The 23,235-nt window shown below is 39.8% G+C and overlaps 3 protein-coding genes across 3 annotated transcripts in view; 2 read left to right on the top strand and 1 right to left on the bottom strand.

Moving 5' to 3' along the window:
- Positions 1-482: 482 nt before the first annotated feature.
- Positions 483-2,722, bottom strand: LOC133376814 (olfactory receptor-like protein OLF1). The gene is made up of 2 exons (XM_061609606.1): positions 2,712-2,722; positions 483-1,535 (listed from the first exon to the last, which is right to left on the bottom strand). The coding sequence occupies exon 2, from the start codon at positions 1,515-1,517 to the stop codon at positions 573-575; it is 945 nt and encodes a 314-aa protein (XP_061465590.1). The 5' UTR covers positions 1,518-1,535; positions 2,712-2,722; the 3' UTR covers positions 483-572.
- Positions 2,723-7,322: 4,600 nt separating this feature from the next.
- LOC133377948 (olfactory receptor 5J3-like) overlaps positions 7,323-23,235 on the top strand; it is a 34,123-nt gene continuing 18,210 nt past the window's right edge. Inside the window, exon 1 of the mRNA XM_061612741.1 lies at positions 7,323-7,365. Within this exon, the coding sequence (XP_061468725.1) occupies positions 7,340-7,365 (26 nt within the window). The 5' untranslated portion in view covers positions 7,323-7,339. The remainder of the gene's footprint in view (positions 7,366-23,235) is intronic.
- Positions 10,652-11,611, top strand: LOC133376079 (olfactory receptor 5J3-like). The gene has a single exon (XM_061607486.1). The coding sequence runs from the start codon at positions 10,652-10,654 to the stop codon at positions 11,609-11,611; it is 960 nt and encodes a 319-aa protein (XP_061463470.1).

The raw sequence follows: 23,235 nt of genomic DNA, 5'->3' as shown, positions 1-23,235 counted from the left end.
TGACTGTAATATTCAGAACTGTTGGAAACCAAATATTTATTTTCATCCCCCATCATGACTCCCAATGCCCATAATGTTCAAGGTTGTAATTCAGGTTTTATAAAAAGAGGCCAGCTGTCACAAGCTAGTCTTGCGCTGGCATAATGGCCCAGAAACGTCGTCTGAATGAGTACATCATGACCAGTTCCTTGACAGATCTGTGATCTTGCATATATGTCTGGGATATGCTGCAACAAGCCTATGCATGTTTACTTGGAGGCAAATCACACAGTTCTGTACCCTGTACCAGTTATAATTCTTAATTTGAGGAAGTGTTCTTTGGGTCTTCCAGATGGGGGCATAATATTGTAAACAGGTAATTGAGATATCACGAGCAGGTCACTAGCAACAGTTGTTGATTTTTTTAAAAAAAGTATTGGATTTTCCCCAGAAAGGATAAATCTAGAGTAAAAATGGGCCATGGAAAAAATGCAGGATGTTGATGACAACAATGTTATGTGGGCACAGCAAAAAAATTGCATGCGTGAGGAGCACCGACTGCACAATACCTGAAAGCACCCAAAGTCAATAATTTATGCCTCAATGGAAATGCCTTTCTTCCTCACTATCCTTTTCAGGGCCTCCTTCACCTCCTTATTCCTCAGGCTGTAGATCAGAGGGTTCACCATGGGGATCACCACTGTATAAAAAACAGCAGCAACTTGGTCTTGCCCATCAGAGGAGCTTGAGGTGGGCTTCAGGTAGATGAAAAGCACAGTGGTATAGAACAAGGTGATAGCCATCAAATGAGAAGCACAGGTAGAGAAGGCTTTCTTTCGTCCCTCAGATGAGCTGCTCCGGCATATGGTGATGAGGATGTAGACGTAAGAGATGAGGATGGTGAGGAATGAGCAGAGACCTATCAGGGAAGAGATCATGAAAAGCAGGATGTGGCTGAGCATTGTATCAGCACAGGCAAGCTTCAGTATTAAAGGCACATCACAAAAGAAGTGGTTAATGACATTAGAGCTACAGAAAGGAAGGTGGAAGGTGGTATTTGTGTGTATCATGCCATTGGCACACCCCACAAGGTATGAGGCCAACACTAGCCAAATACAGACCTTCCTGGACATGACAACTGGATATAGCAATGGGTTGCAGATTGCCACATAACGGTCATAGGCCATGGCCGCTAGCAAGAGACACTCTACAGTGGCAAACACGGCATAGAAATAAAACTGGGCAGCACAACCAGTAAACGAAATGGCTTTCCTCTCAGCCAAGAAATCTGCCAGTGTTTTGGGGACAATGACAGTGGAGTAACAGAGATCTGACAAGGATAGATTGCTGAGGAAAAAGTACATGGGTGTTTGAAGATGGGGGTCAAGACGAATCAGTGCAATCATCCCGAGATTTCCCAGAACAGTGATCACATAGATTGCTAGAAACACCACAAAAAGAGATATGCGGAGCAGTGGCTTGTCTGTGAATCCGACAAGAATGAATTCTGACACTGTGGTCTGATTCCACTGGGCCATTGTAGCAGAACACAAAGCCTGTAAAACAAAGGAGAGAGGCCAACACATTTCCTGTAAATCCTTAAGTCAGTAGTGTCTTAAACTTGGATCAAAGCTAACAGTAATTTAACCATTGTTGTCTACAGACCAAACCTGTAATCTCTACAATCAGGATGACAAATGTAGCAAATGGATATGCAGATCTATGGGTCTTGAGCCTTTTACATCAGTTTAGATGAATGTTAGATAGCAAGCATACACGTGGACAGATACCCACTGTTTCCCTAGACATGAAACAAATCTTTAGAAGACTTGTGCATTTTATTTATTTATCTATCCATTCCATTTATATCATTTGCATACCACCCAATTAACAATGCTGTCTGGGTGTTTAACAGTAAAAGTTAACAAAAGTCAACAAGAAACGCTAAAAACAAACAGAATAACAAACTTACAAAACATAATTAACAAGAACCAGCAACAGCAAAACATACATTAATTCACAAGTGTTAAAACACTCAAGATCTTAAGAACTATCAGGATTATAAAGACACACTTCAGACACGTGTTGAAAGACCAAATGGTTCAATTCTGGGTGGACCAGACATTTAAATCTTAAGAATAATATCCAACAAAACAACTTAGGTTCATTAATTTCAGTGAGTCTGTGACTAAAGTTGGATACCACCCTAAGTCTTTTTAAGCACTGTTAAGGAAATAAAGTTCAATATTTGTTTGTTTCTTTATATTTATTTACATATTTATAATCTTCACTTTCCTTAGAATATATCAAGGTGGAATATAAAATAAAATCAGTAAAATCAACCATAAAACATCATTAAAAACTTCACACATCAATAAATACAGATTTGTTAAAAAAAGAAAATTCAAAATGCAAAGGACTGTCTAAACAATATCATTTTCAAAAGATGTCTGCAAGAAGAGAGAGATAGTTCCTGCCAAACCTCTGCCGGTAGGAAATTCCACAGGGCAGGGCCTACCACGCTACAGGCTCGGCCCCTGGTGAAGGCAAACCAAACCTCAGGGGTGTGGGGAACCACCAAAGGTGCCCCATCAGAAGGTCTCAGCGATTGAGGAGGAGCAGAAGGAACCATCCGGTCCTTAAGGTACTTTGGGCCCAAGTTGTTTTGGGTCTTGAGAATTAATGCAAGTATCTTGAATCCAGGAGGAAATATCAGCATACAAATTCAATACCTTTACATTGGTGCTAGGGAACCTCCAGCCTATGAGCCAAATTAGAGTTCCAGGCTTCCCCATTTGGCCTACGAAGCTGGTTTTGTCAAGCCACATCTACCTGCCGTACACGTGATGTCCTATGATGTCAGGTGTGGAGCAAGTAAAGATGTGACTGATCCAAAAAGGGGTTTGTAGGCACCTACACAAAACCCAGAGCTTGCATAGAGCTGTGTGTGGCTCTTTGAAACCTCACCAATCACCTGATTGTCAGGGCTTCAAAGCACCACACCCGGCTCTGTGCTGTGTTTTGATGCCCTAATCATCAGCTGATTGTTGGGGCTTTAAAGTGCTGCACACAGTGTGTTTGCATCTCTGTAAGTGAAAACAGGTCACCTGACATCAGCCCCACTTACCTGTTAAACTTGGCCCATGGGGGTGTGGGAGATAAGGATCTATGTGTTTATTAGGAGAAATTTGCACTAAAATGCTAGAGAGTTTTTATGAGGATTTTTTTTAAAAAATCACAAATTACAGAAATGTGGATATCAGAATTTAAGCTTGGAAAACTGAGAAACAGAGAGAACCAAAATTGTCAGATTTTTTCAGCCCTAACCACAGATCATACGTCGTTCTCTGCTTTTGGGCACTCACCCCCCAATCTTACTATACAATCTCCGGTATGACCAGATGAAGCAACGACATGCTTTTCAGTGCTCCAGTGAGACAAACCAATTCTGAGTCCAATTACTGGGTGAGATAAACTTTGCCTTTTGAGGAAGATAAAAAGATATGACAAAGCCTACTGGTGAATCTGCCCAGAATTCATGCTCTAACTTTCCTCATTTTTCTGTCTCCATCACAAATCCCTATATGTACAGCCAAATTGATCTTTTCTTTGGTCTTGTTAAATAAATTTTACTATTTTTAAACTACGTATCTTGTTTAAATAGATATTTTAGAGCCAATGTCAAAGATATCTTTACACTTACCAGCTTGTGTCCCTGCCTGCTTCTTATATCTTCACTTAAGAGCTGAGTGTTTCATAATCAGAATGCTAAGTTTGGGTTCTGGTTCTGGACACAATATCTGTTTTCCTTCTATGGAAAGAAATTATTTCTTCCCTCCGTGACCTTCTAGCCCTACTCACTCATAGATTTCTGAAAACTCCTTAAACACAGAATTGGCAAACTGCTACCTACTTACGGAGTTGCATCCCACCAAGAGGAGTCTTTATATTGAGCATTTATGACTTTGGGACCTGCTCCCTCAGGATTTTCTGATTTCAGAGGCACAGACATGCAAAGATGTAGGAGTGGCAGTTAATGATTAATCTGTTTATTTGGAGATTTAAAAAAAAAAGTTCAGGCTTGACTACAGTAATGCGTTCCATGTGGGGCTGCCTTTCAAGACACTTTGGAAACGTGGCAGGTTCAGAATGTGGCTGCCAGAGCCCTGATGGGGATGAAGTGGTTGGATTCTGTAATCCCATTACTGTATCAGCTGCACTGGTTTTTGCTGCATTTCTGAGTCCAATTCAAAGTGCTTGTTTTAATCTTTATAGCCTTAAATGGTTTGAGCCCAAGTTAATCTATGGACCATCTGCACCCATGTCAGCCTGCTTGCATGTTGAGATCTACAACAGAGATCTTTCTTGTGTGCCCACCTCCTAGATTAGTGAGGTTGGTGGCCACAAGGGAGAGGGTCTTTTCTGTGGTGGCACCATGGCTTTCAAATTCCCTGCTAGCAGACGTACAGCAGGCTTCCATATTTCCATGGCTTATTTGTGAATGATGTTTAATGGTCTCAATCGTAGCTTGCTGTTGCTGTACAAAGTGTTTTAATTGACTGACTGAATATTTTTATTGGCTGTTCTCTTGGGGGAGGGGGTGAACATTTTGTAAATGTTATTGTTGTAAGCTACCTTGGATGGACATTGCCCAGAAAAGTCTGGAAATATCTTACATAAATAAATGCTGTGTGTAGGCTCAGGCACCCAAGGATAGGATAAGTGGAAATTTCAAACGTGTTTATCAGGTTGTGGTGGTTCACTGCCTCCCCCTGGAATAGAGGCACCGTGTGGGTTATGGGGGCAACAGCTTTATGAACTTATAAATAGCTGCAACATATTAGCAATATACCAGCATCCCTTTAGTGTAAGCCCCTGCACTTCAGGTGAGGGCTGGGAGGATGCTACCAAGAATGCAAGAGGCATCTTGTTCACTGCTTCATGGATGTAGAAAGCTATGGGCAGAAATGAAAAGTCTAGTGATCCAACATTATGTAGCTTAGGACATTTTCTACACATTGTGTCCATGGCCATTGCTATTTAGGATACAGGAAGGTCAACATAAAGTACTTCATTAAAGAGGTGCCTCTTTTTGCAATGGTTTAGAGCAGAGATAGGGAACCTGTGGCCCTCCAGATGTTGTTGGACTTCAACTCCCATCAGCCCTAGCCAGCATGAAAAAAATGAAATTTTCAGTCCAGCAATATCTTGAAGGATGCAGGTTCCTTACCTCTGCTCTAAACCTGTTTTAGAGGCACTACTACTGTACTGGAGTGAGAGCCAGTGTGGTGTAGTGGTTAGAGTGTTGGACTACGACCTTGGAGATCAGGGCTTGAATCCCCACACAGCCATGAAGCTCACTGGGTGACCTTGGGCCAGTCACTGCCTCTCAGTCTCACGGGAAGGCAATGGTAAACCACCTCTGAATGCCACTTACCATGAAAACCGCATTATAGGGTCACCATAAGTTGAGACTATTTGGAACGGCTTCCCTGAATGTGTTGTTTTTAAGTATTCAACACTACTTAAATCAGCGACCAAAAGCAGTGTGTAGTTAGGCATGATGCAGCCGTTTACTATTAAACAAATAATTGATGTGGGGCCTGAGTCAGCCCCAACTGGAATTTGACATCCCTGTACTGGTTTTCTTCCCTTTGTGAATAACAGGCATGCCCCCCTTCCTCCTATGCCATAGTCCTGATCTAGCTCAGACCCCCCCCAGCTAGCTATTAGTTGAACAAAAACCAGTGATGCAACACCAAACTATGCAATAAAGGTAATGTTGTGTGCCACCCCAATCTCCGAGTGGTGTGAGACTTCCAGGGATTGCAGCATTTACCCAGGGTTTGGTTTTCTTGGAAAAGAAGGTCAGCGGAGACAGTGGTGTCATTTTGAGATATGGTTTATATACACATATACACAGCCTGAGCTTAAGATGGAGGAGTTCACAGCATTAACAGTCCATGAGAACTTGCTGCCCAAAGCCCATAGCTTTGGGGGTACAGACAGCAAGCCAGCCTCTCTGCCTGTCTCCATTCCCAGCCTTTCCTCCAAGTAGACTAAAATCACAAGCCTCTCTTTGTCTCGCTGATGGGGGGGGGCTCTCTCTGGAAAGAGTTCCAATAGCTATATTCTTTTGGTGCTATATTCTTACATATGCTAATGGTGGCCACTTGACAAACCCATTAGCTCATAGGTTAGCTTACCAAAGAAACTAGTCTGACCAGACGAGCAGGTTTCTTCCTTTGCAGACCCCAAATCAGAGGCTGGAAAGGGGATTCATAGAAATCATCCATCTCAACTCCCAGTCCCACAACAATAATGTCTTGTTTGGACCTAGGGCAGCCTGAAGGCTCTCCCGGATAATTGTTACACAAAGAGAACTTTCAAGGATCAAGACAGATAGTGGTGGTGGTGGTGGTGAGATTGCTAACTCCAGCTAAAACCCTGCTATAATCTTTGTAAGCTATGTTCCTCCAACAAACACTCTCCTCCTCACCCCCTCCTATTCTATTCTACATACATTGTCCCGTTTTACCCATTCTGCCTCAACAAGCAGCAGTCGGATGCTGGCACAGCACATGCCTCTCCCATCTTCCGTAACTTGCTATGTGAACTAGGCCCTTGGCAAGAGTCCTTGGCCTGCTGCGAACTTGGTTCATGTGCTCCAACTCACTTTTTTTGAAGGGAAAGAATCATGTAGGCCAGCTGTGAAGGATCTTTGGTTGTTTTTTTAAAAAAACCTTTTACGTTGTTGTTCTGATCTGTTTTTTCTTTTATTGTTTTATCCTCACAGACTTGGAAGTGTTTTTGGCTAAAAGGCCTGGGAGAACAGGAATTTCTTCCCCTTTATAATACAATATGATTATATCACACCATGTTTTTATTACATTTTCTTTAGCTGCCTTGATAGTGTCAAACATGTGGGAAACATAATTGTGTTGAAGGTGCAGAATTGAAATAACAGAAGTAAATCAATTGTTTAGAAAAGCCACAAAACCATCTCTATTGTGTATGACATTCCCCAATGGCAAATCTTTCAGATAACTATATTTGGCTCCCATTTGTCTTGACTTTGTAATTGATAGAGATCAGTGTGCATTGGGGTCTGAGGTGCTTCAGGGAGAAGGTCCCAAAGCCCACATTTCCCTCAATGGGATAGTCTTCTCCTTCTTAGTTCCAAATAGAGCAAAGGAAACAACATTCTTGGCTGTGATTGTAGGAAGCTTTTAAGTTTTCTGGAGTTGGGGGGAAAACCTGAATTTCCTCATCCCGCTAGGAGGATTTTACTATGGGCTCCACATGGATGAACTCACCCTGCAATCAGCATTAAGCTGGAGAGAAACAGAATGCCACAAAAATGCTGAAGATGCAATTGAGTGAAAAGTAAGTAAGTAAGTTCAGGTACATTTTTAAGCCTAAGAGATGTGAGAAGCATGTGGTGATTACAAACAAGACAATTTTTACAGGTGCTCTGTGGTTTTGCTTGCTGGGATATATCTTAGTTCCGAACATCACTCTAGGAGCAGCTGTGTGACAAGCTATATTTTTTAAAGGAAATAAAAAGAACTGATTGGACAGTCAGAGAAGTATTGAAAACAGATCTGCAGATATAGCATGAATGATGATTCACAATACCAGCTAGAATAAATAGCTGCTAAGAGTAGATCAAGGACCTAGGTAATAGCTTTGAAAATCCCTACACTGCTTTTCTGATGATGGACCATCATTCAAAGGAAGGGCCACAGCTCAGTGGTAGAGCATCAGCCTTGCATGCTGGGAGAGACTCCTGCTCTGAAACTCTGGAGGCTCACTGCCCGTCAGTGTAGACAATATTGAGTAGATGGACCAGTGGGTCTGACTCAGTATAAGGCAGCTTCCTATGTTGATATATACTTATAGAAAGCTCATTGTCAAAGTGTGGATCCTTTGGGAGCCAAAACAGCACCACCCACAGTGATACCTGACTTGGAAGAACTCTAAGGTTTGCTGAAGTACAAATAATATTTAGCAGAAGTCCCTAATAGAAGGGGTGGAAGCCTCCAAACAACCCAGTGATGTCTGGGCATGCTCAGTGGACATGGAATGCTGACTGACTGCTGGGAGGGGGGCAAAAAACTGGTTGGGTGGGATGGGGAAGGAAATGGAGGAACAGAAGCCCCCCCCCGCAACACTTTGTTGCAGATCTCACTTGTGCAGTTGGGCCATTTTATCTGCAGAGGACTCTCTTGGGCATATTCCACACTGAATTCCTTCAGGGCATTGACCAGGCTGGCCAAACTGTACTGTGTCTTCACATAAACTGAAATTGTACCTTAAACATGTACCCAAGAATGCTCTGGAACTGCACATTATGAGGGCAACTAACAACAAGCTTGTCTGCTGTTACTCATCTTTTAACTAAGGAACCCTAGGACTCTCTGAAAGATAACTGGAGAGCCACTGATCTAGCAGAAGATTAAATCAAACAAATGTTAGGCTTAGGTAACGCTAGGTAAGGTGCAAAATGAATCAGGCAAAAAAATAAACCCTGTTTGCTTGGAAGTCTTATTCACTTCAATGGAACTTCCAGGAGAAATGGTCTCAGGATGGCAGCTTTAGGAGCTAGTATGGGAGAATATAATTAGATGAAGAGATATTTTTATTAGAGACCAAAAGGAAGGTACACAACTTAACAATGAAATGTGGAGTTTCTCACTCAGAATGAGTTCAGGTGACTGAAGAATGGAGAGATCTCGTCCATTCAGACCAGGGATCAGTCTCCATTATAATCTAAGCACATAGAAGCAACTTAAAAAAAACTCACTTGTTTGGACTTTTCCATATACAAAAAGAGATTGAGTCAATCTTGCATCCACTACGGGCTTGTATTTTAGCACAGGCCCATACCTAAACATCTGTAAAAAAAAGTCAGCACAGACTACCTTCAAAACCACAATGGCCATGGGCTTAATCAGGTTCACTTCTGGAACTCCTGTCCATCAGGACTGAGTGAGTGAGCACATCTGCAGTCTTACTTTAAATGTAAAGACTGCATCTCTTGACAAAGAAAAAACCTTGAAATGTGTCTGGACTAAAGGGTGCTGGCTCTTCCATAAAGCCATTTGTGGGGGTTTCCTGTAAGTTTTTGCAATTATTTGATCTGGATTGTTACTATGATTATGTGAATAAGCCAGAAGGGAAGGGGTTAAATAGATCCTCCCCACATTACTTTTTTCACTCCTGTTCACAGCTTCTCAAGGCTGCTTTTATTTAAAAAAAGAATCTCCCAAACTGTTTTGGGAATAGGCAATTGCATGTCACAGCTAATTTTGCCCTTATTTGATGTCTTTGCAGGTTCAATGTGAATCACCTAAGTCTGTTCCGAGGTTCTGTGAGCCACATGGACACCACTGTAGTGCTCTCACCTGTACCAATGAGTCCTAGCAGTCCACTTGAGCAGTTTATTCATGAACTAGCATGATCTGTAATCTCAGCTAGGTAATCTGTGCGCAGTCATGCCTTGGCATGACCTCCTGATGAGATCTCTTTTCCAGAGGTAGCCAAGTCTATAGTTCATAACTCTAGGTTTTTCACAGTATATCACCTGAGTCTCATACTACAACAACCTATTCTTTTAAAAAAAAAATCCTAATCTTGTGTAGGAATCCTAGACTGTAAGCTCACTAATTGCCTAGAGCAAAGCATTTCTATTGGCCACACCTGGAGGGGGAATGGGATGATCTGCCGATCAGTTGCAAAAAGGGGTTGGATTTGACTAGCGTCATGTGTCTCCATTTTCAGAAGAAAGAGGTGAAGATGCACTGGAACTGGCAGTACAGTGAGTGTGTCTCTACCCATTGTGTTACAAGTGATGCTGATGTTGACGCAGTCTGAATGTTTCTTACAGCAAGCAGAGCATTATGCTACCACTTAAGCTACATCTGAAGAATCCTCCCACCTCACTTTGCTTGGACAGAAAGTTAGAGGGAGATGCATCATTATCTGGCTGCAAATATTTGAGCCATTTAAAAGAGAAAAAAAACAGACGATTAACATTTAGGTGATCTTCATGGTGTTGGAGTAATGTAAATGGTCAATGGCACATTGGTGACTGACCTCATGCTCATGGGGTTGACAACATGTGTCAGAACAAAAGATACTTCTGGGGAAATAATCCCACCTTTGCTCCCTCCTCAATACTCTGACACAACAACATTGCCCTGGGATGCCTCCCTTGTGGTACCCACTGATGATATCCTCTGCCAAGTCTATGATGCATGGCTCTGGGTTCTTCTTGGCATACTGCTCTCCATTGTATACCACTTTGATTCTCTTACAACAACTTTTCCAACAATCTTCTGTTATATTTCATTTTGGTTTATTTTGCTTCAAACTATTGCCCATTGAAAACATTATTCACTATCAATGTACAGTATGTTTAGTATACTTAGGAAATGATATTGATGTAATGATGCTGTAGAAGCATACTGGATTTTTCTCAATGCGCAGGCAGCATCTGTCAGAACAAAATATACTTCTGAGAAATAACCCCACAACTACTCCCTGCTCAATACACACAACATCCGGGAGAGGGATGTATATGCCTTTGACAGTCTTTTAATTCTTGAGATGCTCAAAAGAGAAGCAATACTGACTGCTGTGTTCTTCCCGTCTCTACAGTGTCAGAGTGATGAAAATGGGAAACATCACACTGGTGAACAGCTTCATGCTCACAGGCTTGACAGACCTTCCACAGCTGCAGATGGCCCTCTTTCTGATCTTCTTTGCCGTCTATGCCATGACCCTGGTGGGGAATCTGGGCATGATTGTCTTAATCAGGTCCAGCCCACAACTGCATACCCCAATGTACTTTTTACTCGGCAACCTCTCTTTCTTGGACATCTGTTACTCATCATCCGTCACCCCAAAGTTCCTAGCTGATCTCTTAAAAGAGAAGAAAGTCATTTCTTTTGCTGGTTGCTTTACTCAACTTTTCTTTTATGCTGCATTTGCCACCACTGAGTGTTACCTCCTGGCTATGATGGCCTATGACCGCTATGTGGCTATCTGTAACCCACTACTGTACTTAATTAGCATGTCCCAAAGAAAGTGTGTCCTGCTAGTAGCTGTTTCCTATGTTGCTGGGACAGTGAATGCTTTAGTGCACACCACTGCTGCATCGAGACTATCCTTTTGTGGCCCAAACATCATTAAGAATTTTTACTGCGAAGGTCCTTCACTTCTTGGTCTTTCCTGCTCAGACATCAGTCTCAATGATATGTTGATGTTTGTCTTTGTTGGGTTCAATATGATAACAACCAGCGTGATTATTCTGACCTCCTACACATACATCCTGATCACTGTTTTAAAGATCCACTCTGCCAAGAGCCGACAGAAAGCCTTCTCCACTTGCACGTCTCACCTCATGGTCATCACCATTTTCTATGGATGTGCTAGCTTTGTGTATGCACGTCCTAGCTCCAGGAAGACTCACCACCTTGACAAAATGGCCTCTGTGTTCTATGTAGTGGTGATCCCAATGCTGAATCCCTTGATATACAGTGTGAGGAACCAGGAAGTCAGGAGTGCTTTCAGAAAAGTCCTGGAAAGAAAACTGGTTTTTCAGTCTAGGATGATACCTTCTGTATAGGTTATACCTTCACGAGATCATAGGAGATAAAGCCTCAGGTAAAAGCAGCCCTGATAGCATATGCTCCATATCCTTCTGTCTTATAACATGTGAATAAAAACTATTGTGTTGTGCAAAAGATTTCTTAGATCTCTTGTTGTAACTAGAATTCAAAGCCAACTTCGCATATTCAGATGAAACACTTCCTCCTGATTAAAGCCAATTCAGAGTTTTATATGATATTCCAGCCACAGAATCTTGCTGAAATATATGCTTGAGGGAGAAATCTCAAGTCAAAAGGTAAATCATCTGAACACTGAGTTTTTCCAATTCTATGTTGTCAGCAGCTGGACGTTCTCTGGAAGTAACCAACACTGGGAATGGCTGGAAGTTGGAAATATAAATGACCCAAAGCCTTCTCAGCGTGTGTGATAGAAAATTGAGAGTTACTTGAAATGAGATTAGCAGACTTCCGGGAAGTGGTGCTGGCTGGTGGTTGTCTCTGAGGGAGCTCTGCCTCAGAGGAAGCTTTTTTCAGGTTAAAAGCCAGCCAAGAGGAATCTTGGACTGGCTTAAATGTTCTCCAAGGTATAGGAGAACCGATCAGATCTTCCACAAGACTTCGTTGAGCTGTCGGCGGCTGGAATTGATCAGGAAATTCCTGAGATAAGAAGGCAAGCCGATCGGCTGAAGACGGAGTCAGGAATTCCACGCAAGCTGAACTGGAATAAAGCGAAGCGTTTTTTCTTCTCTCAAAAAAAACGTTCTTAACCAGCGAGCCCACTTCTGCCTAAACCTTATCATTCGGCTTAAATTACTGCAATAAAAGGGATTTGTTTATGAATCAGCAATTGAGAAACCTGGGTGAGTCATACTTTTTCTCTTTTAAATATAATTAAGGAAGAAAGAAAATATAAACAACTTATATACTTTTTTTACGACAAAAAGCTGGCTTGAATTTGGACTTTTAAAGTTTAAAAACGGATGAGAGGTAATTATTATATTTTGGACTATTTTTCTCTTTGGACTATTTCTTGTTGGATGAATCCGCTGCTCGTATATGCTACTAATTGTTTAGTCTTGGCAACCAGAATTGTTTTGCATTCTTGGAAGCAGATAAGGACTGTGTTGTGCTGGCTGGATTTCAATAATAGGCCTGGAATATTAACTCTTCTTTTTGGTGGAGGGAAAAAAAGAAAAGAAATAGACTGCCCTTAGGTTCTGAAACAGTGATTAATATTAGAAATTAAAGGCCTCTTTTTGAAAATGACAACTAAAAAAACAACCAAGGCCCAGGGGCGAAGAGGTTCTATTGATACACAGGAAGAGGATATACCCCCAGAAATGTTTCAAAAAATAATGGAAGGGATTAATGCTATAAAACAGGAAATGAAACAGGAAATGAAAACTGAATTGACAGATATAAAAGACTATATTAAAACACAAGTGGATGAGATTAAAGGGACAATTGGGCAAATAAAGGAAGATGCAAAAAATACTAAAGAAAAGGTACAAACCTTGGAGAATAGAACAGATATACTAAATCTGGAACTAGAAAAAAATTTGGACTATTTAGCTGTGACTGAAATGAGAAATAAAGAGCATTGTTTGAGATTCCGTGCAATCCCTGAGGAAACAGGTGAAGACATTAGAGATAAAATTGTTAATGCTTTAGTAAAATTTCTGGACTTGAATGAAGATAGGATGGAATTTGAAATAGACAAAGTTTATAGAATTAACTCCAGATATGCAACAATGAAAAAAATTCCAAGAGATGTGCTTGTTCATTTCGTAAAGATGACGACCAGAGATATGGTTTTACAGCAACACTTTAAATATACCTTTAAAATTGATGGTAAGGAAATACTGGTGATGAAGGAAATTCCTATTAGACTTTTACGTAAGAGAAAAGAATATGCTTTCCTTACAGAAAAACTTAAGCAATGCAAAATTCAATTTAGGTGGGACGTTCCAGAAGGAGTGATTTTTACATTCAGACAACAGAAATACAGACTGAATACTGTTCAAAAAGCAAGGGACTTCTTGAGAAAAGCTTCAAAAGATATGGAAGAAGATAAACTCAAAGATATGGATATAGTTCCTGGGAAACAAAGTCAACAAGGATATGCAGAGGAGGGGAAGGAAGATGATGGATCAAAAGGAGCATCAGGCAAATTTTAAAATACACGCTTAATGATGGATTACAAATACCTAACTTGGAATATAAATGGAGCCAACACGGCGCAGAAGAGAAAGAAAGTGTTTCATTATTTGAAAAAATTAAAATTGGATATAATTTGTCTACAAGAAACTCATATTCAGAAGAAAGATTCCAAATATTTGATTTGTAAAAATTTGGGTGAAGAATTTATTTCAGCTGGACCAAAAAAAAAAAATGGAGTTGTTCTCTATATTAACCCACAATTGCTTCCTAAATTGGTATTATTGGACGATAGTGGTAGATTTGTGGGGGTTGAAATTACTTTACAAGGTACAAACATTTTGATAGTGGGTATTTATGCCCCCAATGAAGATAAAACAAGGTTTTATACAGGACTTATGGAAAAATTGTCAGAGTTTTCATATGAGCATTGGTGTGTCATGGGTGACTGGAATGGGGTAATCTCACCAAAAATTGATAGGCTTTCTGAAAAAAATATCAAAGAGACACAAGGTAAATTACCGAAGATTTGTTTTGAACTCATGGAACATTTAGAATTGGTGGATACCTGGAGATATATAAATGACAATGCAAAGGAATTTACTTATTTTTCAGAAAGACATAAAACATTTTCGAGGATTGATATGATTTGGATGTCAAAAATTTTAGCGAAGGATATTTTTAAAATGGATATATTACCAAAAACTTTTTCGGACCACAATCCTGTGATATTAACTTTAAAAAAAAAAAATCTTGGATTTAGATGGAGACTAAATGAATCTTTATTACAGAATGATAAAGTAGTACAAGAATGTAAGAAGAAATTAAAGGAGTTCTTTGAATATAATTTATATAAAGGAACAAGTGAAAATATTGTTTGGGATACTAGTAAGGCATTTATGAGGGGATACTTTATTAAATGTAATTCTGAATTAAAAAAAAAGAAACAACAGAAAATGCAATTAATTTTGGAAGAAATAAAACAAAAAGAGGAAGAATTGAAAAAGAATCCAGCTAAAGTTTCTATTGTAAATCAAATTAAAATGCTACAGAAGCAAGTATCAATGTTGACAGTTAGAGAAATTGAAAGGAAATTAAATTTTGCTAAACAAAGGACTTTTGAATTTGCAAATAAACCTGGGAAATGGTTAGCATATAAATTAAGAAAAGAACGTCAAAAAAATATTATTTTAAAGATACAAGAAGGAGATGAGACGCTGACAGATAATGTAAAAATCAAAAAGATTTTTCATCAATATTACTCAACATTGTATAAGTGTCAAGAAATTCCATCTGAAAAAATAGAAGAGTATTTATCTAAACAGAATTTGCCGAAAATTACAGATTTTCAGAGACAAGTTATTAATGGCCCTATTACGTCAAGAGAGATATCTGAAGCTATAAATAAAATTAAATTAGGAAAGGCGCCAGGACCAGATGGGCTATCTGCAATGTATTATAAATGTTTGGAGGAAGAACTCTTGCTACCCTTACAGTCTACAATGAATTCTATTTTGCAAGAGGGAAAGATACCGGATAGTTGGAAAAATGCTAATATAACATTAATACCTAAAGAGGACCAAGATTTAACTAAAACAAAAAATTATCGGCCAATATCTCTACTGAATAATGACTATAAAATTTTTACAATGATTTTGGCTGAAAGATTGAAAATAATATTGCAACAATTTATTCAGGAAGATCAATCAGGGTTTTTACCTAAAAGACAATTACGTGACAACGTCAGGAATGTTTTGAATGTGTTGGAATATTTAGAACAACGAAATGATAAACAAGCAGCTTTGATTTTTTTAGATGCTGAAAAAGCATTTGATAATTTGAATTGGAAATTTATGTTCCAGGTTTTGGAGCAAATGGATTTTGGAGACAACTTTATAAAATGGATCAGATCGATTTATACATCACAGAAGGCCCAGATAATTGTTAATGGAGACTTAACGGATTCATGTGAAATACAAAAGGGTACAAGACAGGGATGTCCATTATCTCCCCTTTTATTTATTCTGGTTTTAGAAGTGCTGCTTAGAGATATAAGGCAAGATAAAAGGATTTCGGGATTAAAAATAAAAAAAGAAGAATATAAATTGAGAGCATTTGCTGATGATTTGATAATTGTACTAGAAAACCCTTTGGAAGGAATTCATATATTGATGGACAAATTAAAAGAATTTGGACCGTTAGCAGGATTTAAGATCAACAATCAAAAAACAAAGATGTTGGTGAAAAATTTAACTTTAAGGGAACAGAAAGAGTTAATGGACAAGACAGATTTTACAATAGAAAAAAAGTTGAAATATCTAGGCATCATCATGACAAATAAAAACTCAAAGCTGTTTCATAATAATTACGAAAAATTATGGACAGAGATTAAGAAAGACTTGCTAAGATGGGATAAACTACAACTGTCATTAATGGGTAGAATATCTGTGATAAAAATGAATGTATTACCGAGAATGATGTTTTTGTTTCAAACAATACCTGTAATATCCTCTGATTTACCTTTTAAACAATGGCAAAAAGATATTTCTAAATTTGTATGGCAAGGAAAAAAACCAAGAGTTAAATTTAAATTACTTCAAGATGCTAAAGAAAGAGGAGGACTGGGATTACCAAATTTGAGACTTTATTTTGCTGCCTGCTGTTTAGTCTGGATAAAGGAATGGATCTTATTGAGGAATAAAAGACTATTGGATTTGGAGGGCCACAATCTGAAGTGGGGATGGCATGGATATCTATGGTATGACAAAGTAAAAGTAAACGTAGACTTTAACAATCATTTTATAAGACGTTCTCTGTTGAAAATATGGAATAGATACAAACCAAGGTTTTATTCGAAAATACCATTATGTGTCTCAAGTCAAGAAGCGTTTTATAGAAGAGAAATGTCTGGAAAAGAGAAATGGTTAACTTATCAAGAACTATTAGAAAATGTACATGGAGAATACACAATGAAAGAGAGAGAACAATTGATAAAGGAAGGATATAGTTTTCATTGGTTTGCCTATTTACAATTGTTAGAAAGATATAAAATGGACAAGAAAATGTATGGGTTTGAAATAAGTAAATCTGATTTTGAAATAGGTTTGTATACAAATGATGAAAACATAATTGCAAAAATGTATAAACTTTTATTGAAAATGGATATGGAGGAAGAACAAGTAAAAGAGTGCATGGTAAAGTGGGCAAAAAATTTTGGTCATAACATACAAATGGATCAATGGGAAAATATGTGGAAAAAAGGCTTGAAATTTACATTATGTTATAATCTTAAAGAAAATTTTTATAAAATGATGTACCGTTGGTACATGACTCCAGAAAAGCTGTCAAAAATGTATAGTAATGTCTCTAATGTTTGTTGGAAATGTAAACAACAAGAAGGATCTTTTTATCATATGTGGTGGTCATGTAAAAAGGCGAAATTATTCTGGGCACAGATAGGTAGGAAGATGCAAAAAATTTTAAAGATAAATATTCAGTCAAAACCAGAATTTTTTTTACTGGGTTTTATGGATAAACAAATAGAAAAGAAATATGGAAGAATATTATTATATATGATTACGGCAGCAAGATTATTATATGCACAAAAGTGGAAAATGGAATCAATACCAACAATGGAAGAATGGCTACTGAAATTAATGGACTTAGTAGAAATGGATAAATTGACGTGTTTACTTAGAGAAAAATCGACAGATACATTCCTTAAGGATTGGAAGCCTCTCTTAGACTTTTTGTCGAAAGATCAAAATAAAATGATGATACTGGGATTTGATGATTAATTAAGACAGCTTATGGAGAAAAGGGATTCTGTATGTACATATTAAGGGACAGGTTTGATGTATATTATATACTTATAGCTGATCTGTGACAAATCGGAAGTCAACCATTTTATTTTTATTTTTTGTTGTAGTATTGTTATGTTTTTTCTTACTTTGTTTTGTTTGTTTTTTGGAAAAATTTGAATAAAAACTATATATAAAAAAAAAAAGAAATGAGATTAGCAGAGCAATTGCAAACTGATGCTGAGGCTGCAGATGCACAAGTTGCTTCAAAAGCAGCCAGACCATTTTCTCTGGCTGCGTTTTGAAACAACTGCTTACAGCTGGACACATCTCCCTTCCCCAGTGCTGATTAGGACCACCCTCAGCAAAGCATTGGGCCAATCACTGAATATGCCGGAGGCTACAGCAAAGCATTTTCATTGGACACACCTGGAGTGGCAACAGGGTTGATGGCCAATCAGTTTTGAAGCCTGTGTGAAGCTGACTTCAAGGTAAAGCACACCAGAGCTGCGACTTCTGAGGTTTTGGAGTAAAAGGGGGTGGAGTTTGCCTGGTGTTGTGTCCTTGCATTCAGAAGACAGAGGTGGAGGTGTTACACAAAGCGGTTCGTTTTTTGTCTGGTGGAAGCGCCCAATAATTTCACCAAATGGGAGACCAGTGTGATCCAAATCACCTTTATTGATTACCAGTAGCTTTTGCAAAAGGAGACCGACCCTTGACTCACGCCCAAAGGTTCAAGTCTGAAGCATGGTTACATGGTCAGGGATTATATAGTTTTCTTAACACTTTCCTCGCTCCCCCTCCCATCGACAGCAGTTCCCATTTCTTTGCCATAAGACTGCATGGAGCCAATGCCCTTTGGCCATCTGCCAACTTCATACGTGTTCCCTCGTACCCCTCCTTCCATGCGGTGCTTTCCACACAACTTGGGTTGACTTTGCATGCTTGTCACAAAGTGTGCTTGCTCAAGCACAAGTCTCTTTGTGGCTAGATCAGCTGCCTTTCCTGTTGGCACATAGCAGAACAGTTCTATAATAGTCAGGCGATATCTGCCTGATGTGTTTCACCCTTGTTGTTTCGTCTGCCTATGGAAAGGGGAAGTAGCTGAGGCCAGTGCAAGGGACTTTCTTACTGCATGATTTTGAGCAAGTAGTTGTAAGCAAGCATAAAAAAATTCATTTTATTAGCTCCCCTTGATTTGTTTTATATGTTCCCCTTAAATCACACCTATCCCACCTTGATTAGTTTCATTTTCCCTCCCCTCTTGTACCACAGAGGTACACTGAACCCAGCAAAACCACAAGTGTGTCTCTACCCTTAGTGAGTTCTTGAATCCAGTTTTAATTGGGGGAGACGACAGAATAGCTAAGTCACTGCAGATTGATGGGTGTGTGGAGACAAAGGTTTTCAGCAAGTCCTGTATCAGCAGTGGGAAGGCTGGTTGGTTTGGCTCAGCTGGAAGGATGGGAGCTAAGTCACTGTGACATTGTGAGGAAGTGGTCTGGGCCTGTGAGGGAGGGAAGGGAAATTAATGCAGGGTGGGTTTTCTTAAAAAACATTGTGCATGCTTCAAAACACTCTGTGTGCTGCTTTCTTTGCCACCACACCAAAGAAGACTCGTGACACAAGTATGGAATAATGTTATATTTATTAAAATATAACACACTAAATCAAATTCAATTCAGCCAATTAATCAGATATAAATACTTCGGGCAGGTGAGGCTAAACCTAAGTGGGAGGGAATATTCCCTCCCATTCTGAAGGCAAATAATTCTCCTCAGACTGTAACTCCCCAGTCAAGGATGTGGGAGAAATCCTCCCTCCTTGCTATTGAAGTCAGGTGTGTGGTTCCAACCTCCGCATCCTGGCCCTGCCGTACAGGCGTTCACCATGATGTGCAAGCCGGTCCCACGAGGACACTCCCCACATCCCCACCAGACATTAAGCCCTGATGGTTCCCTAGGGAGTGCCCTTTACCAGAATGCCTCAACCGTCTTAATTTTAACCCCAATATACCTCACCTGCCCGAATTCCATGCCAGCCAAAGCAGACACACCACAACCCTACCCGACAGGCCAGTTGAATTAAACCCAAGCAGTATGGAGTAGGCAAAACCAAAGGGATTCTGAAATCAGGATCCCCCCCCAAAATTCCTACTCAGCCCCATTTGGCGACTAGCAGAGCCCATACTGACAAGGGTGGGAGGGAGGGAGGGAGGGAGGGAGGGTGCCGCAAGGCAATAAAAAGGCAAGCACTAAGGGAAGGAGCAGCCTTATATTTGCTGCTAGAACCCTTTCCTGATTGGTAAGCTGATCCCACGTGGCTCAACCAAGAACTTCAAGAACCTTCCCAAGTCCTCTATAGAATTAAGGGTGGCGGCAAACCCGTCCCCGCAAAGGCGGGAACGCTATTCTCAGAGCTCCTCCAGACGACCTCTTTATTGAGCTGATTTGCTTGCAGAAACCTTCTGCGGGGGTTATATTATGTCCATTCTTCACTGAGCATTCATTCTGATTCGCTTGCAGGGGAGTTACACATCTTCCAGTCAATTAGTTGTTTATCCCACATGCTTTGGTGCATTTCACTGTCACTTGCCCAACAGTAAAAAGTCCATTTCTTTCGTTTTGTTTTTAAAAGTGGTTTTGTTGCTCCAGAGCACTTTGATCCACTTTAACTATGCAAACCTAAATTTCTAGTGTGACTGAATCCCTCCCATATAATAGTGACAGCCTGGAGGTGATTTATCTCTGCCTGTCCCATTGCACTAGATAAGCGAACATTTCTGTAGCCCATTCACCCCTCATAGTCATGGCACACTTCATTATACTTATTTGTGGAAGAAAGTGTGTTTGTGTGTGTGTGTGTATGCCTGCAGCCATTGGTAAAGAGACAAGGGAGGGATTATTAAAGCAAGGTCAGATGGTGGGAAGGAACTAGGGAACTTCAAATCTTTCCTTCCACATGCTGAGACTTTTACACCTTTTCAGAACCATTTTTAGAGGGGGAAAGAAATCTTCTGCCTTAAATCAATCCCAAAGCAAAGCAGGCAGATGGGTGTGGACTGTTGCCCAAATAAAATTAGAATCCTGATCATGGTATAATTTGGAAACTACCAGAGTGACAAGGATGCTTATCCTGCCCCATAAACTAGCCTCCTTTAATTTTATTACCACCAAGAAATTTAGTGGAGATTAGGGGTGGGCGAATCTGTCAATTTTGGTTTCTTTCCATTTCACGTTTTTACAGTCTTCAATTCTTCACATTTTTACATTGGTTCACTTAAAAAAAGAAATCCTCGTGAAAATTACTCAGCATTTAATGCACATTTCTTTTAACATACACATATTTGTGTGCAATTTCTCCTAATAAAATGCATTTTTGTATATTACTTTCACAAATATGCATCGTTATGCACATTTATGCACACTTCACCGTGGTATATGCATTTTTGTACACATTCCTAGGCAAGATTCGAAGAAGTGCCATTTAGAAAGGATGGCTGTGCTTTAGTTCATGCATTGTTTTGTGAATTACGTAGATTGGCCTTTAAATGCCAAGTGAATCAAATTTCTCCCCCATCCCTACAGGTGATTTGCTAAGTCTCAGTGGAAGAATGGCTATGTTCACTTTGCTAAGGCATTTGTTTTGGGAAGCAGGAAGGACACTGGCTCCAGGTGTGTTTATGGCTACACTTACATGTGTGTTGGGAAAGGAAAGAGTATGGCCATGGAACCATCTTTACCAATCTGCCCCTAGAGGTGTTTTCTCAAAGGCATCCATCCATTTCCCTTTCCCATTACTTCTTCCTTGGGGTCAGCTACTATCAGAGAGCAGAGGGAAGATAACTTTTCATATGATCACTGAATTGAAATTCTAACTGCATGTTAGCTATTTTGTCGCACCCAACCCTTTTTGCAACCAATGTCAAATATCTTGTCACAGCATCCAAATGTAGATAGGAGAAAAAAAATACTCTGTTCCCTTTGGGGAGTGGATAAGAAGAAACTATATTACTATACTGTAGTCTCCCTTTTTAAAAAAAACTCCTGTGAGATGTGTGCCCCACTGCTGTATCTATATAGACATGTGTATACCCTATGGCTTCAGATTCTGAAGGATGGGGACTAAATAACTAGAATTCATCTAATATGGGGTGGGGAACCCCGTGGGCCAACTTTGACAGATGAGTGGGGCAACCCACTTATTTATCACACAACATCATTATGACATCACATGACTGACAGGTGGGTTGCTCCACCTACCTGTCAAAAACCAGACATCAGAGGTTCAATAGGGGAGTGTGAGAAGACTTGTAAAGCCTGCTCTCCCTTTCAACCTGCAGTGTCACACATTCAAAGGGAAGTAAAGGAAAGTTTTTGGAAGCCAACCAGAATGATCTTGCGCAGGGTGGAAGAAGAGACCCATCTATGCTTTCCTTACACAGACACTACCTGCCCGCACTTTGATGGTTAGGTTGATTGGCTGCAGATCCTTATGTTATATTAATAAATAAATATCATCTCATATACCAAATGTTCTGTCTCTTGAATTTTCTTTCCAAATTGTAATTTGGCTCCCACTGACTTCACTGTGTAATTATTAGATAAATGTTATATATTGTCTTGTACGTATGTGATTGGGATCTGAGATATTTCAGGGAGAATCAAGATTTCTCCAATAGTCCCAAAGAAAGCAAATGATAGTTATCTAGAGCTGGAAAATATATGGTTTTCTTCACAACACTAGAAGGATTTTGCTATTGGTTTCACAAGGAAGTAGTTCACATGCATTCAGAATTCAGCTTGACAGAAACAATGCTTGAAACTACTGAAGACACAATTGAGTTTGGAGGAAGAGAGTAAGTACAGGAGCATTTTTTCAGTCTATGTGAGAAGAGCATTGTGCTTACTAGCAGAACTATTTCACTGCTGCTCCATATTATTGGCCCTGTAATATGCTTTAGTCACATGTATCATTCCAATAGCAGCTGCTAACAAGCTAGTTTTTCATTACGGAAAATAAGCAGCAAGAACTGTCTAGATCAGCCTTTCCCAACTAGTGGGCCACCAGATGTTTTTGGACCACAACTCCCATCAGCCTCAGCCAGCATCGCTAATGGTCAGGAAAGATGGGAATTGTGGTCCAACAACATCTGGTGGCCCACTAGTTGGGAAAGGCTGGTCTAGATCTTTAGACTGACCAACTCACTGTACAGAAAGCATGCACAATTATTTATTTATTTATTTAGTATAATTTATATACCGCCCTAAGCCTGAAGGCTCTCTGGGCGGTGTACAAAAAGATAAAAACAAGCACAATATATAAATACAATAAATAATAATAATAATAAAAAAAACAATAACGAACCAAACAACATCCAAAATACGGAAATGCTGTTTAAAATACACTTTAAAATGCCTGGGAGTATAAAAAGGTTTTCACCTGGCGCCGAAAAGATAGTAGCGTCGGCGCCAGGCGCACCTCATCAGAGAAACTGTTCCACAGTTCGGGGGCCGCTACTGAAAAGGCCCTGGTTCTAGTCATCACCCTCCGAGCCTCTCGATGGGATGGTACTCGGAGGAGGGCCTTAGATGTTGAGCGTAGTGTACGGGTAGGTTCATATTGGGAGAGGCGTTCCACCAGGTATTGCGGTCCCATGCCATGTAGGGCTTTATAGGTCAAAA

Source organism: Rhineura floridana, chromosome 2, assembly GCF_030035675.1.
Source record: "Rhineura floridana isolate rRhiFlo1 chromosome 2, rRhiFlo1.hap2, whole genome shotgun sequence".
NCBI lineage: Eukaryota > Metazoa > Chordata > Lepidosauria > Squamata > Rhineuridae > Rhineura > Rhineura floridana.
This window is presented reverse-complemented; position numbering and strand designations above follow the sequence as displayed.